This window comes from Oncorhynchus gorbuscha, linkage group LG25 (genome assembly GCF_021184085.1).
Source record: "Oncorhynchus gorbuscha isolate QuinsamMale2020 ecotype Even-year linkage group LG25, OgorEven_v1.0, whole genome shotgun sequence".
Classification (NCBI taxonomy): domain Eukaryota; kingdom Metazoa; phylum Chordata; class Actinopteri; order Salmoniformes; family Salmonidae; genus Oncorhynchus; species Oncorhynchus gorbuscha.
Window position 1 is genome coordinate 20645755 of NC_060197.1, and position 15553 is coordinate 20661307.

General features: G+C 43.3%; 2 protein-coding genes across 6 annotated transcripts in view; one reads left to right on the forward strand and one right to left on the reverse strand.

The window, feature by feature from the left end:
- Positions 1-3754: 3754 nt before the first annotated feature.
- On the reverse strand, positions 3755-8176 carry ccdc166 (coiled-coil domain containing 166). 4 transcript variants are annotated; one of them, XM_046329556.1, is made up of 10 exons: positions 8034-8176; positions 6489-6607; positions 6305-6358; positions 5550-5604; positions 5031-5175; positions 4876-4955; positions 4484-4605; positions 4361-4415; positions 4167-4253; positions 3755-4074 (listed from the first exon to the last, which is right to left on the reverse strand). In XM_046329556.1, the coding sequence occupies exons 1-10, from the start codon at positions 8037-8039 to the stop codon at positions 3877-3879; spliced, it is 921 nt and encodes a 306-aa protein (XP_046185512.1). In that variant the 5' UTR covers positions 8040-8176; the 3' UTR covers positions 3755-3876. The 4 variants fall into 4 exon arrangements, with proteins under 4 accessions (XP_046185512.1, XP_046185516.1, XP_046185513.1 ...); XM_046329560.1 differs by lacking the exon at positions 8034-8176 and adding an exon at positions 7614-7818; XM_046329557.1 differs by lacking the exon at positions 8034-8176 and adding an exon at positions 7305-7609.
- The window catches only part of si:dkey-183c6.8 (protein O-GlcNAcase), a 65142-nt gene continuing 57001 nt past the window's right edge, over positions 7413-15553 (forward strand). Inside the window, exons 1-2 of one of the 2 annotated variants that reach the window (XM_046329555.1) lie at positions 7413-7877; positions 15461-15512. In XM_046329555.1, coding sequence (XP_046185511.1) covers positions 7838-7877; positions 15461-15512 — 92 coding nt within the window. In that variant the 5' untranslated portion in view covers positions 7413-7837. The remainder of the gene's footprint in view (positions 7878-15460; positions 15513-15553) is intronic. The other variant, XM_046329554.1, reaches the window with a different exon arrangement.

Consider the following 15553-nt stretch of genomic DNA (forward strand, 5'->3'; position numbering starts at 1 on the left):
TAGCACCCAACGAGAACAGTGTGCCGGGGGACCCTGAAAAGTTGGAGGCCATTACCAAGATGAGCCAAGCTCAGCTGATGAAAGTGGACTGATGCACTCACTCTGCGCGGAGCCTGAAATCCTTATTGAGTATAGTATTATTGTCACGCCCTGACCATAGAGAGCCTTTATTTTCTATGGTAGAATAGGTCAGGGCATGACTGGGGGGGTTAGTCTAGTTTATATTTTCTATGTGGGGTTTTAGTTTTGTTTTCTATAATGGTGATTGGTATGATTCCCAATTAGAGGCAGCTGGTAGTAGTTGTCTCTAATGGGTGATCATATTTAGGTAGCCTTTTTCCACCTGTGTGTTATGGGATATTGTTTTGAGTTAGTGCACGTAGCATCTCGTTAGTCACGGTTCGTTATTTGTTTTGTTCTAAGTTTTCACTTTAATAAATTATGTGGAAACCATATCACGGTTCAGCTTGGTGCAACCATTATTCTGACGTACGTGACAATTATATTACCAGCATTTTATTCCTAACTGTTCTGCCATAGCTAAGCCCTCATTTGTACTCAATGGGGGTCAAAAGAAAAGCAGAAGAGATGGGAAGAAGGACAACAGTGGTATTTTCTGCAAGTTAACACAATCGGATTGAACTGAGGAGTGTGTCGTTGCATTCTAGAAGCTGAAGGATGCTCTTCTGAACTGTCATGCTGCTTCACCCTGACTTTGAGAGGCTCTTCATTCTCTTCAGGGACACCTCTTTGGATGGTCTCGAAGCTATGCTTTGTCAATTGCCCGGAGAAGCAAGTCCCATACAGTACCATTCGTAAGCAGACCCTGAGCAAGTAGCAGAGAAGTTATCCAGTACACAGACTTGAATTTCTAGCACTGAAATGGAGTGTGTGTGAGATATTCCGTCACTGGCTTAAGGGGCAACGAGTTCACTATCTGGACAGATAGTAACAAGTTAGCATACATCATGATGAAAGAAACCAAACTGGATGCTTTTGAGCAAACTTTGATCCCAGGCATCAAGAATACAGTAGCAGATGCTCTGAGCCACGCAGAGACTGATGAGTGAGTCGTAGCAAGAGCACTTTTGTGCGAGGCTGTTGGAATGGTGAATGATGATGTCCAAGATGCTTTCTGGTGAGTTTCATAACCCCAGGAGATAATCTCCTTGACCACTGCTAGGCAAGTTTAGTGAAGCGGTCAGTCACCACCAGAACATAAACTGAGTTCTTCTTACGGTCTTCCACCGTCCAAAAATCCAAACACACCAACTCCATGGGAGAGCAGGTATTAATGATCTCTGATGGGGTCTGGCTGCTGGCTCTGGAGTCTTTGTTAGAACTTATCTCTGTCAGCATTGTACATACTCCTTGATGTCTCTCTCCATTGCAGGCCAGAAAAACACCTGTCTGGCTTGGGCTAGAGTTCTAGCTTGGCCTTGATGTTCTGCAAGGTTGCTTTGAGTCTCAATGCCTCTGGTAAGACGTACTGGAAATATATCAGGTTGTGTGGCTCTCCCTAATGACACGGTACAGAGCTGTCATCAGTAACAATACTTTGGAAGAAACAGCATATCGGTCACGTCTAGTGGGCCGTTTCTTGTTGAAGATGAAAGAGATAACCTTGTATATCACAGGGTCTTGCAGCTGGAGATCTCAAAATTCCTCATGTTTAGGCAAAGTATCAATATCAGGAGGAAGCAGCTTTTGGATGATGGAACAAAGCTGGATTGTTTGCATCTCAGTTGAGCATTCCCAGTCGGTGCTGACATAGCTATACTCTATCACTTCAGCAGCAGCCACTCAATGTTAGTGATTGCTGTTCAACAGTCTGATGGCCTTGCTTTGATGCACCTGTACTGACCTCGCCTTCTGGATGATAGTGGGGTGAACAGGCAATGGCTCAGGTGGTTGTTGTCCTTGATGATCATTTTGGCCTTCCTGTGACATCGGGTGGTGTAGGTGTTATGGAGGGCAGGTTGTTTGACCCCGGTGATGCGTTGTGCAGACCTCACTACCCTCTGGAGAACCTTACAGTTGTGGGCGGAGCAGTTGCCATACCAGGCGGTGATACAGCCCGAGAGGATGCTCTCGATTGTGCATCTGTAGAAGTTTGTGAGGGATTTAGGTGACAAGCCAAATTTCTTCAGCCTCTTGAGGTTGAAAAGGCGCTGTTGCGCCTTTTTCACCATGCTGTCTGTGTGAGTGGACCAATTCAGTTTGTCTGTGATGTGTATGCCGAGGAACTTAAAACTTACTACCCTCTCCACTACTGTCCCGTCGATGTGGATGGGGGGTGCTCCCTCTGCTGTTTCCTAAAATCCACGATCATTTCCTTTGTTTTGTTGGGGTTATTTTCCTGACGCCACATTTCGAGGGCCCTCACCTCCTCCCTGTAGGCTGTCTCGTCGTTGTTGGTAATCAAGCCTACCACTGTAGTGTCGTCTGCAAACTTGATGATTGAGTTGGAGGGGTGCATGGCCACGCAGTCATGGGTGAACAGAGAGTACAGGAGAGGGCTGACAATGTACCCTTGTGGGGCCCCAGTGTTGAGGAACAGCGGAGATGTTGTTTCCTACCCTCACCACCTTGGGCCGTCCCGTCAGAAAGTCCTTGACCCAGTTGCACAGGGCGTGGTCGAGACCCAGGATCTTAGCTTAATGACGAGTTTGGAGGGTAGTGTGGTTTTAAATGCTGAGCTGTAGTCGATGAACAGCATTCGTACATAGTTATTCCTCTTGTCCAGATGGGTTAGGGCTGTGTGATTGCGATTGTGTCATCTGTGGACCTATTGGGGCAGTATGCAAATTAGAGTGGGTCTAGGGTGTCAGGTAAGATGGAGGTCATATGATCCTTGACTAGTCTCTCAAAGCACTTCCTGATGATGGAGGTGAGGAGTTGGGGTGACAGTCGTTTAGCTCAGTTACCTAAGCCTTCTTGGGAACAGGAAGAATGGTGGCCCTCTTGAAGCATGTGGGAACAGCAGACTGGGATAGCGATTGATTGAATATGTCCGTAAATACACCAGCCAGCTGGTCTGCGCATGCTCTGAGGACGCGGCTAGGAATGCCGTCTGGGCCGGCAGTTATGCGAAGGTTAACACATTTAAATGTTTTACTCATGTTGGCTGCGGTGAAGGAGAGCCCACAGGTTTTGGTAGCGGGCCGTGTCAGTGGCACTTTATTGTCCTCAAAGCGAGCAAAGAAGCTGCTTAGTTAGTCTGGTCCTGTCATGTGGATGCATTTTCTTGGCAAAGGAGAAATATTTACTAACAGGGATGTAAACAAATTTGTGCACAATATTTTTGAGAAATAAGCTTTTGTGCATATTGAAATTTCCTGGATCTTTTATTTCAGCTCATGAAACATGGAACCAACAATTTACATGTTGTCTTCATACACACATATCTATCTATCTATATACATTACCAGTCAAAAGTTGACACACCTACTCATTCAAAGGTTTTTCTTCTTTTTACTATTTTCTACATTGCAGAATAACAGTGAAGACATCAAAACTATGAAATAACACATGTAGAATCATGTAGTAACCAAAAATGTTAAACAAATCAAAATATATTCAAAGTAGACACACTTTGCCTTGATGACAGCTTTGCACTCTTGGCATTCTCTCAGCCAGCATCATGAGGTATTCACCTGGAATGCATTTTAATTAACACGTGTCTTCAAAAGCAATAAGGAAAGAAATTCCACAAATTAACTTTTAACAAGGAACACGTGTTAATTGAAATGCATTCCAGGTGACTACCGAGAGTGTGCAAAGCTGTCATCAAGGCAAAGGGTGGCTACTTTGAAGAATCTCATATTTTGATTGAACACTTTTTTGGTTACTACATGATTCCATATGTATTATCTCTCAGGTATCTGCTGTGCGGTGGCGTCTTGTGTCTTCTCTCCCACTGTCCACCCCCAGTGGCCGAGTGTGGGACCCTGGTGGGGTCGGCCCCGGGGTGGCTCGGAGGCGCCTCAGCTCCCTGACGTACTCCCTCTCCAATAGGAGCTGCTGCCTCTGGGCCTGGAGCTGGTCCTGAAGTCCCCTCAGGGAGTGGGCTCTCTGGATCAATCAATCAACCAACCAACCAATGAATCAAACCAATCGATCAATCCATCAATGAATCAATGCATCCATCCATCTTTTGGCTATACCTGGATCAGCTGCTGCAGCTCCTCCCTCAGATGCTGGTTTTCCAGGGACACAGCTCTAGTGTGGGACAGTAGGCAGCGAGATGCCTCCTAGGGGGAGGAGAGGGGGTGGGTATGGAGGTGTGTGTTTGTGTACACATGTTCTTGTGGCTGTGCGTACGCATGCATGCATGTCTATGCATGTGTGTGTTACTCACCCTATTAGCAGCGAGGGCCAGGGCCTGTATTTTTTGTTTGGCCTGTGCTTCGTACCTATAATAATAAAAATAATACATTTACAAAGGAATTTACAGTCATGCACACACACTTTTCCCATTTACCTCTCTTTCTCACTGAGGAAGCCAGCCTTCAGGGCCTGCAGGGATTCAGAGTGACGACAGTGCATACTGGTCACCTCCCTCTCTAGCTCTGCTATACGCCCCAGCTGCTGCTGCTGCAAGCTCTGTCACACACACACAATATTAAAGCACACACATGAATAGCCATGTCTATACAGTATACACACACACTCACATATGCATATAGCCATGCAAAGGGTACTAATATAAAATAACATTATAATAAAATGTGTAATATTAGTAGATCATATATTCTGTACACTAAGTGGTGGTGTGTGAGGAGAGGAAAGGAGAAGTAAGAGGAGATGAGAAGGCAGAGGAGAGAATGAGAAGATGGGTGGGGGGTAGGAGGAAAGGGTGAGGAAGTGTCATACTTTAAATTCCCGGAGCTCAGCAATCTCAATATTTAACAGCGCCAGTTCATTCTCCTTCTCCAGAATCTCCTTCTTCAGCTCTGTTAGGATAGGTTAGATTAGAGTTAGCTTCCTGCTCTCTCCTCATTGGCCCCTGGCACTTCCTGCTGACTCACCATTGGCCTGTTCCTGGTATTTGTCCAGATTCTCCTCCCTCTGTCTCTTCAGGTTCTCCTGCGCCTGGTGGTTTTGGTCGCTAAGGGTGACGATGGCACTCTGACGCTTCTGGGTCCGCTTGGACATGTACGACATGTACTCTTGCTGAGAAGGCGAGAGATGGGGTCAGGAGGAGAGGGATAAGGAATTATATGCATTGTCACTTTACCCCTACCTACATGTACAAATGACCTCAACTAACCTGTACTCCTGCACATTGACTCGGTACCGGTACCTCCTGTATATAGCCTCGTGTTACTTTTTAGTTTTTATTTTATTTTATTTAGTAAATATTTTTTAAACTCTATTTCTTGAACTGCATTGTTGGTTAAGGGCTTGTAAAGTAAGAATTTCACAGTAAGGTCTACACCTGTGGTATTCGGCACGTGACAAATCAAATTTGATTAGATTTTATAGGGAGGGAGATGGGAAAGAGAGAGATGGGGAGAAAGAGTGTGTCAGCCTTTACTGTCACTCACACTCTCCATGTGAGTCTGGTTGGCCTCATTCTGTAGGAACTCATTCTCACGCCGTCTGGTACAGCAGCCGCAGTTAAGGGAAGTGAGGAAAGTATTCTTGAGAAGCTATCGCTATCACATGAACAGGGGTGGGTCAATTCTAATTGACGGCAGTTAATTCAGGAGGTAAAATGAAATTCAAATTCCCATTATTAAAGAAGGGCATTTTTACAATTATTTTCAATGATAACTGAAATGTAGAAGCTGTTTATTTCAAAAGTTTTTAATTCAGACTACTTCCTGATTTAAATACTTTCAATTCTAATTGTCCCAAATACTGGAACGGAGAGTAACTATTTTAAAGGGCCCTTCAATTAAACAAAAATGGATGCAGATTAATTAACAGTTTACAATTTAGCGGACTTGTGTGTGTCTGTGACAACTAAATCCTGGCTGTCTACCTGCAGTGTGCAAAGTGAAAGCTTTGGGAATCGTCCTGGACTGGGACGCCATCTGCCAGACCTTCTGAACAGGTGGTCTTGTGCAGACAACTTCCAGGAATAGTGTTCATTATGTGGCTTCATCAGTGCCTGCTCTAGTGAGGCAGAAACAGACTGCTTGAACTGCATTTGTCTTTATGGCCAAATGCCACATGTTCTGGTTATCATTTGCCCAGTGGGCCTGTATAAATTGAATTGGCAGATGTGTTAGAAATGCCTGGGCCGATTTCTGGTTCCACTCTGTCACTGTTATGAAGTCTGGGATTTAAAGGATACAACTTTTCCACTTTCCTCTTGAGGTTGTTCAAGGTGTCGGTTAGCTTGTCGTACCTGTAGGTTACAGGAAGTGAAGTACACAGTCACATGATGACAGGCAAGCAGACAGACGGGTAGGCATAGAGAGAGAGAGACAGGCAGATAGGCTAGCAGACAGACAGACAGACAGACAGAGATGTCTCACTCTCTCTGTAGCAGAGCCTCACTGTCAGACCCAGGGTGTTCTGAGTCCTCTACTCCTTGTCCAGCTGTATCCTGCTTAAGGGCAGACTCTCCTTTCTTCTTAGGGGGCATTCTAGTTGCCTACACACACACACACACACACACACACACACACACACACACACACACACACACACACACACACACACACACACACACACACACACACACACACACACACACACACACACACACACACACACACACACACTATAGGGATCATTCTTTGTAGAAACAGTGACATTTGATTGAATGGCATCATCATGTTCCATATCGTTGCTTTACCGCTCACCACATCTCACCAGTAGCCTATGTAACGTTAGCCAAGCATGAGTCCACCATACCGCCGCCCACGCTTGTTAACAAACACGTTACAAGAGAGCACTGGGGCACCGAAAGCGCTGCAAGTTAGTTAGCTAGCTAACCGCATCAGTAATGATCACTGATCAGACTACACTCAACGCTGGCTGTGCTGTTCGCATTTGTTGGCTCAGCTCTTTATCAACTTTCCATTGGGTGTAAATATAGCTTTGAATACATCTCTAGTTATAAAGTGTAATTTGATAGCTACAAAAGTAGCAAACATCTAGTTATGTCTCACCTTCACGTTTGTTTAAAACGCTCCCTTGTTGCCAAGACAACTACATTGACAACACATTTCTACAGGGAAGTCACGTTCCCTAAACATGAAAACAATCAAGGTCGTAAAGACCGCATTTATATAAAAACACGGATCAGTCCGAGCATGGAGTTACAATGTTACATATGTTCCACTGACCGCATTTGCCCCGCTGCCGAACTTGACCCATCATTACCACGGTTCGGTGATCTGATTTCACATTGCATTACCGTAAAGATCTGCTCAAAAGGGCAACGGACAGACAATCGCTCTACTGTCATGCGGGCGGCTTTGCCTTGCCTGACAGCCGTTTACTTTGGCAATAAACGTCAACATTTGTATTACAATACAGCTCGTTTATATAAATAAAACATATCTCCTATAAATAAACAATAGCCCGGCATTTTGAAGATTACAACGTTTCATATCGACACAGACGAGGAAATTAGTATCCTCCATTCCTCACACCTTGCATTTGCGTGCAGGAGGTGAGTGCGCCTGTGCGGGGGTTGAGCTAGCTGAGCCAGCCGTGGCGGCACAGATGGAAAGGATGGAAATGGAGAACTACTCCGGCGCTTGACCTGAGACGGTACTAGGAAACGTTCGGTAGGCTAGGCTACTGCTCCGGTCGGTTGGATTGCTGGAGAGAGGCGAGGCGCACGGTGAAAGCAGGGGCGACACAGACAGAAAAGATGGACGGGAGAAGCGAGTTCCTTTGCGGGGTTGTGGAAGGTAAGGACAACGGTCGTCTGGTTATCTGATCTTTTAATGTTAACGGAGAAGTTCATATGAAATACCATGCATAAAAAAACAATATTTTCAGTGTTTGTAAAAGCTTTGAAATGTGGTAGCTATTGTAGCCCTATGATCAATCAGACATAACCTCACATTCATATTTTATTCTCGTCATCTTCATTTTCTCATCATTGGTGTCCCAGTTAGTTTGCCATCTATCAAGCCTGCTACTCCAGTTTTCGAGTATCACCAAAAGCACACATTTTTGTTGTAGCCTCTGACAAAAAAAAACACCTGAGGTGCGTTCAGTTCACTTCAACGTTTGCTACCTTGCAGAGCGGTTTGTACTGACAGACACGTTTATCCAAAACGTTCTTAAACAGACTTTGAGGTACGTTTGCTCCCGTTTGGTGAGTGTGTCTTAAAGCAACGAGTGACGTATTTAAAGGGCAGTGGCCATGCTGACATCCTACCTCAACCCACAAACCAACCCTTCCCTATGTTCAATTGATCATTCAGTACAGCACCTTTTCCATTCAATTGAATGTTCCATAACCTAAAAACTTACTGAACGCAGCCCTGATTCAATTCATTGTGGGCCTAATGTTTATTTGACAAGTTGAATCCGGTGTGCTTGTCCAGGGTTAAAAATGTGTACTGTTGGTTACTTGAGGACTGGAATTGGGAACCACTGAGCTAGTCAGCCAGTCTTGTGTTCTAAGGTGGGAGATAGAGACAATCTGAAAGGAGCACGGAGAAAAACATTGATAGAAAAGATAATGATGTGACTACACACAGCTGGATCCAGAATACCCCCTCCTCACTACTGACCAGTAGCGGTGCATGGGTAAAATCACTGTGGAACCACAGAGATTTAGAACCACAGAGAGTTACTGCAAGTCACAAAGAAAAACAGGAGCTGCTTCCACTATTCCAGGACCATTTAAATTTCAACATCAATATAATTAATAATAATAAATATAACCTCTGCTTTTTAAAAATGTTTTATTTCACCTTTATTTAACCAGGTAGGCTAATTGAGAACAAGTTCTCATTTACAACTGCAACCTGGCCAAGATGAAGCAAAATAGTGCGACACAAACAACACAGAGTTACACATGGAATAAACAAACATACAGTCAATAACGCAATATATACAGTGGGTGCAAATGAGGTAAGATAAGGGAGGTAAGGCAATAAATAGGCCATAGTGGCGAAATAATTACAATGTAGCAAATAAACACGAGTGAAAGATGTGCAGAAGATAAATGTACAAGTAGAGATACTGGGGTGCAAAGAAGCAAAAAAATAAAATAACTAAATAACAGTATGGGGATGAGGTATTTGGATGGGCTATTTACAGATGGGCTAGGTGCAGTGAGTGATCTGTGAGCTGCTCTGACAGCTGGTGCTTACAGACAGCTGGTGCTTACAGATCCCGTTAACGGGATTTCAGACGTAAGAAGTTTTAAGATGATGAGGAAAGCACTTTTTAAAGAACAATCAGACATTCTCTACTGATGGAATGAGGTCAATATCCATCCAGGATACCCGGGCCAGGTCGATTAGAAAGGCCTGCTCACTGAAGTGGGTCTGCAGTCTTTTGACCGCAGACCCATTACAGACGCAGGCAATGAGGCAGTGACTGCTGAGATCCTGGTTGAAGACAGCAGAGGTGTATTTGGAGGGCAGGTTGGTTAGGATGATATCTATGAGGGTGCCCGTGTTTACGGATTTGGGGTTGTACCTGGTAGATTCATTGATAATTTGTGCTAAAAGCACTAAATAAAACAAACTTAGGGAGGAGGCTTCTTATGTTAACATGCATGAAACCAAGGCTTTTACGGTTACAGAAGTCAACAAATGAGAGCGCCTGGGGAATGGGAGTGGAGCTAGTCACTGCAGGTCCTGGATTAACCTCTACATCACCAGAGGAGGAGTAGGATAAGGGTACGGCTAAAGGCTATAAGAACCCGTCTTCTAGCACGTTCGGAGCAGAGAGTAAAAGGAGAAGGTTTCTGGGTTTGTTAGAATAGATTCAAGGCATAATGTACAGACAAAGGTATGGTAGGATGTGAATACAGCAGAGGTAAACCTAGGCATTGAGTGACGATGAGAGAGGTATTGTCTCTAGAGACACCATTTGAACCAGGTGAGGTCACCGCATGTGTGGGAGGTGGAACAAAAGGGTTAGCTAAGGCATATTGAGTAGGGCAGGAGGCTCTACAGTGAAATAAGACAATAATCACTAACCAAAACAGCAATGTACAAGGCATATTGACATTAGGGAGATGCATGCGTAGCCAAGTGATCATAGGGTCCAGCGAGTAGCTAGGTGACCTGGAGGCACGGTGATTCGGACAGCTAGCAGATGGGCATTCAGGGGATGTTGCGATGGAGGCTATTGAAAAAAAAAACCTTGGGCGGATTAGTCCGTCGGTAGTCCAGTCGTGATGAATCGGCGGTGCTCCATTTCAGCAATGAAAGGGGTCCAGGCCAATAGGCAAAATAGGTATTGTGGCCCAAGGAGTGGCTGATGGACCTCTTCAGCTAGCCGGGAGATGGGCCTAGCATAGGATAGATCCAGGCTAATTGGTGCTTGCTTCGGAACAGAGATGTTATCCAGGAGTAGCCAATCGGATAGCAGCTAGCTAGCTGCGATGATCCAGGTGGAAAGGTTCAAAGCTTGCGGTAGGAATCCGGAGATATGGAGAAGAAGTTCTATGGGTTGAATCGCACTGTGCAGACTGGCAGGAGTTGTCCGGCCTAAAGGTTAGCTGATGACCGCTAGCAGTGGCTAGCTGACTACTAGCTTGTAGCCAGCTAGTTAGCTTCTTTTGGGGGTTCCGGTTCTAAAGTAAAGAAAATAGCAGATCCATACCACATTGGGTTAGGTGGCTTTCATGTTACGGTATGTTGAGGTTAAGAAAAATGTGAAGAAAAAATATATAAAAAGATGTATACATGGGACACGACAAAGACGCCTGACTGCTACGCCATCTTGGATTTTGATTAGTCTAATACAGTGATAGCTAAAATATACCAAAAACAATTTAGTCCAATCAATGTAAGCTAAATATGATGTGGCATTGGGAAACACCAATGCCATCCTCCGCTCTTTCATTTTGACCAAACGGTCTATCACTCTGTCATACAGTACAAGCTTACATTTGGTTGTCCTAGGCTACCTGGCTAAAATGCTTGCTAAGCCAACTTCCATTCATGGGCAACATTAGCTAGTTAACATTGGCCTTCTACATATAGCTACATATTGTACGTCCATCCTCTCAGGCCAGCATCACAACAATGTATGAATTAATGGTTGGATCAGAATCTCTGTTATAATCATTGGCCAGTACAGATAAGTCCAAATCCCTATATCCGTCCATGACCAATTTAGGAACGGGCTAATTTTAGCTAGCAAGCTAGACACCGGAAGACAACAACACAATGAGATGTAACAATTCAAGTTTTTCTGTCAATGATGTGTGCTCTCAATGGAATTTGATAGGAGTGATGCCAAATCCAAGCTGGCTTCCCTTGACACAATTTTTTGGTGCACCAGGACTATTCACAGTTGAACTCTGCTGATTGGCAAAAAAATAATGATAAGTTGTCAATGGAGTCCAGATGCTCGCTAGCTTCCCTTCAATACAACCAGTGGTAACATACTCGTTTGGACCAGACAGCTTCAGATAGATGGCCTACACGTAGAGAGACAGAGGGGCGCTATTTCACTCGCTTGGATGCTTTCCCCTGTGAGATACATTCAGCCTCTTGTGAATTTAATGATAATTCTGAAACACAGAGCGATGAAAGATACATTTTTTTTTCTTTCTAAATCTTCTTGGTAATTTTTTGGGGGAAGCCTGGCTTCCCTTGGTATTCATGCATACACACTACTGACCCACTTACCTTCTTACACACAAGCATGCACTCAGTCAAAGATAAAGGTGCTGTATGGTCAATCTGCCATCTGCATTGTCCTTGCAGCATTTACTGTGACATGGCATCTGCAGAAGTCAGGGCATTCCTACTTCTTGCGCTCCGCAGAGCAGCGCATAGCTGTTGTGAAGAAACTTGTCAAGGAGGTGAGTTTGTGTTTATACAGGACTTCCTGCCCTCACCTACCATCAACCAATCATGTTAATGCTGAGCTATACGGCTCCCTCAGCATTGTTACAATATTTTAGAGGCGCATAGCAATGCGTTACTGAGCTCAATTTGGCCTCTGCATGCCTCCGGAGGCTCCGCAATTGCGTCACACCATCCATATGGCGCCTCCGACCACAATTTTGGATCAAGCATAACATGGCTCTTTTGATCACACTACCCAACTAGCACATGTGGTTCTTTTGAAGTTATGGGAAGCTATGTTTTTGGTTTCACATTGGTTGTGAGAACGAAGTCATAGGTTCCCTGACCTGTAAAACGTAACTTATTAAAAACGTTACAAGAACAGAAGTGAAAACTTTGTCTGTTCAGGAAATGTTTATTTTTAGGTTGCAGGGAGGTTCTGAGACTGTTTTACTCCGGTTCCTTAAGTTTTCCTGGGAGGTTTTATTAACACTCTGAGAACTGAAATTATAGGTTACTTTTAATGACTGACTTTCTTAACTTTAAATGAATGTTTCAGTAAGACTTTTAGCATGTTACTATCTTAATATGGTTAACCTTTTTAAACTCCAAGCACAGATGGGAAACATTATTAATTCGAACACATTTATTTTTTATTTTGACACGGCATCAGTGAGATTCGAGACCCCATTTCAAAGAAACAACCACTCATTAAGATCAGGTATGGCTAATTAGTGGGCGTGGCCAACACACGTAAACACACTTATGGCCTAAACTCACCATAGGTGAGCGTGCAAGTGATTTTATTTTAGAATACATTGTTTTGAATTATGACCCAACCGAAGCTGGGCGGAGGGTTGTCTGCTTTGACCTATCGTTCAATTAGAACATGTTTCTATTTTTGCGTTTTACTGCTGGCGCTGTAGTCACACAAAATAATCTAAATGTTGTCATATTTTTATTTATTTCTAGCTCATTTGAATTGGAAGAGGTAGCTAAGGGTTGAGGCTTTACATACATGCTAAAATGAAACAATTCATTCACTTATGGAAACACAACATCGCAATCAGCAAAAATGATTGGAGATATGGACTATCCTGCTAGTAAAAAGTTACTGCTCCGCCTGGCTGGTCCTTTCCACCTGCCTCACTCTGCTTGCTCCGCCCGCCTGCTTCTTGTGAGTTTTTCATTTTAACAAGACAGAGGATACAGAGTTTTGTTGACGCTGAGAACAGGATGTATACGTCACAGTCTTAACTTTCCATGAACGTTCTTTCTTCATGTTATTAGAATGTAATTTAGAGCTTATTGATGTAATGTGTACAATCCGTTTTTTTTATTCACAGAATATTAAACAGAACCATACATTCTGAGAACATCGATCAAGTCACATTTTTTTTGTATGTTCCCAGAATCTAATAAATATGTGACATTAAATAAGAACCACATGGGAACTTGTGGAAGTACTGAAATTCCCACGGAAGAATGTTGTTTCTTAAAACCTCTTAAGGATAGGCGGGACGCAAATGTCTCAACTGGCCAATTGCCAGGGGAAATGAAGAGCGCCAGATTCAAATAAAATTATCTTTCTTTAAATCACACATGTAAGATACTCAATTCAAGCTACACTCATTGTGAATCCAGCCAACATGTCCGATTTAAAAAATGCTTTTCGGCGAAAGCATAAGAAGCTATTATCTGATAGCCTGCACCAGCAGTGAACAAAGGAGCTAGCATATTACAACCCTGCAGGTGCTACACAAAACGCTGAAATAAAATGCATTACCTTTGACAAGCTTCTTTTGTTGGCACTCCAATATGTCCCATAAACATCACAATTGGTCCTTTTGTTTGATTAATTCCGTCCATATATCTCCAAAATGTCCATTTATAAAGCGTGTTTGATCCAGAAAAAAACAGCTTACAAAAACGCAACGTCACTACAAAATATTTCAAAAGTTGCCTACAAACTTTGCCAAAATATTTCAAACTACTTTTGTAATACAACGTTAGGTATTTTTAAAATGTTAATAATCGATCAAATTGTAGACGGGGCAATCTGTGTTCAATACAGGAAAGAAAACATACCAGCGCTGCTTTTCACGTCTTGCGCAACTCACAAAAGTGTTCCGAGTTAGCCTACTTCTTCATTGCACAAAGGAATAACCTCAACCAAATTTCAGAGACTGGCGACATCCAGTGGAAGCGGTAGGAACTGAAAATAGGTTCCTATGAAATATCCCATGGCAAAGACAATACAGGGAACAGAGGGGGAAAAATCAAATATTCTGAACAGTTAGTCCTCTGACTTTTGCCTGCTACATAAGTTATGTTATACTCACAGACATAATTCAAACACTTTTACAAACTTCAGTATGTTTTCTATCCAAATCTATGAATAATATGCATATCTTATATTCTTGGCATGAGTAGTAGGAAGTTGAAATATGGCACGCTATTTATCCAAAAGTGAAAATTCTGCCCCCTAGCTTCAAGAGGTTTTAATGTTCTCTGAACAATTTGAGAACATGACCTTAATCAGAACCATGACGAACCAGTAGGAACCTTTTTATCATGAAGTACTGAAAATCCCAGAGAAGAATGTTGTTTCTTAACGTTCTCTGAACTATTTGAGAACATTCCCATGTCAATCCAGTTGGAGAACATTCTTAGAACATTACCAAAATAGAAATTAAATGCATCCATGTTTTGAGCTTTTTGGAAACTTTCTGTTAAAGTAATGAGATTAAGTTATTTGTTAAAGGGCAACTTTAGGCATGAAAAACTGTCAAACCGCCTCCTTCTCCATTTTGAAACAGAAATGCGTGTGCCTTTGGTGGTTTATGTGACGACGATAATTTACTCCCACTCGCCAGAAAAAGCAAATGTATTAGTTGACACTGGAGGTTCTCAGAATGTTATGTGCTAGGTGGCTATGGACAATGGCGATGCTCCCATTTCTATATGAACAATTGTATGGCATGCTCTGCTGTATTTGCAGATGAGGGGTTGCCTCATAGGCAGGAATTTGTTAGTGTGGTGGAACTGGCCTGAACACTATGTTCACCATTCCATTTCACTTCACCAGTCTGGCATTCCTCCTCATTGAAACGGTCTGTAATGAGGGACACTATTCAAAAACGAACTTATCTGCAATCGGAACCAATCACAGGATGAACAACCTAATTTAAAGCACAGTGAATGGCCATGTGGGATTTTGTCCTAAACCCATTGTTTCTGAGGATGCTGATTGGACCGGTCCTTTTCTAACTTATTCCAAACCCCCATCTATTGGGGAAAGGTCATACAGATACGCCAAGTGAAATAGAATGGTGAATGCAGAGATCAGGCTGGTTCCACCAGGGTATGGCCACTTCACCAATACGTGTCCATGAACAAATACTGTGCATGTACTAACATGAATATAGGTCTGAATGGCAACACTGCTTAATTGTACACTAGCATTAATGTCTCTCTCTTTCGTGTGCTTGTCTGTGTCTCAGGGTTCTATGGGAGGCCCTGGTCTATGGAGCAGAGGAAGGTCCTTTTCCAGTGGTGAGTACTTGGTGACAAACAGAAAGGTAACATACAGATGT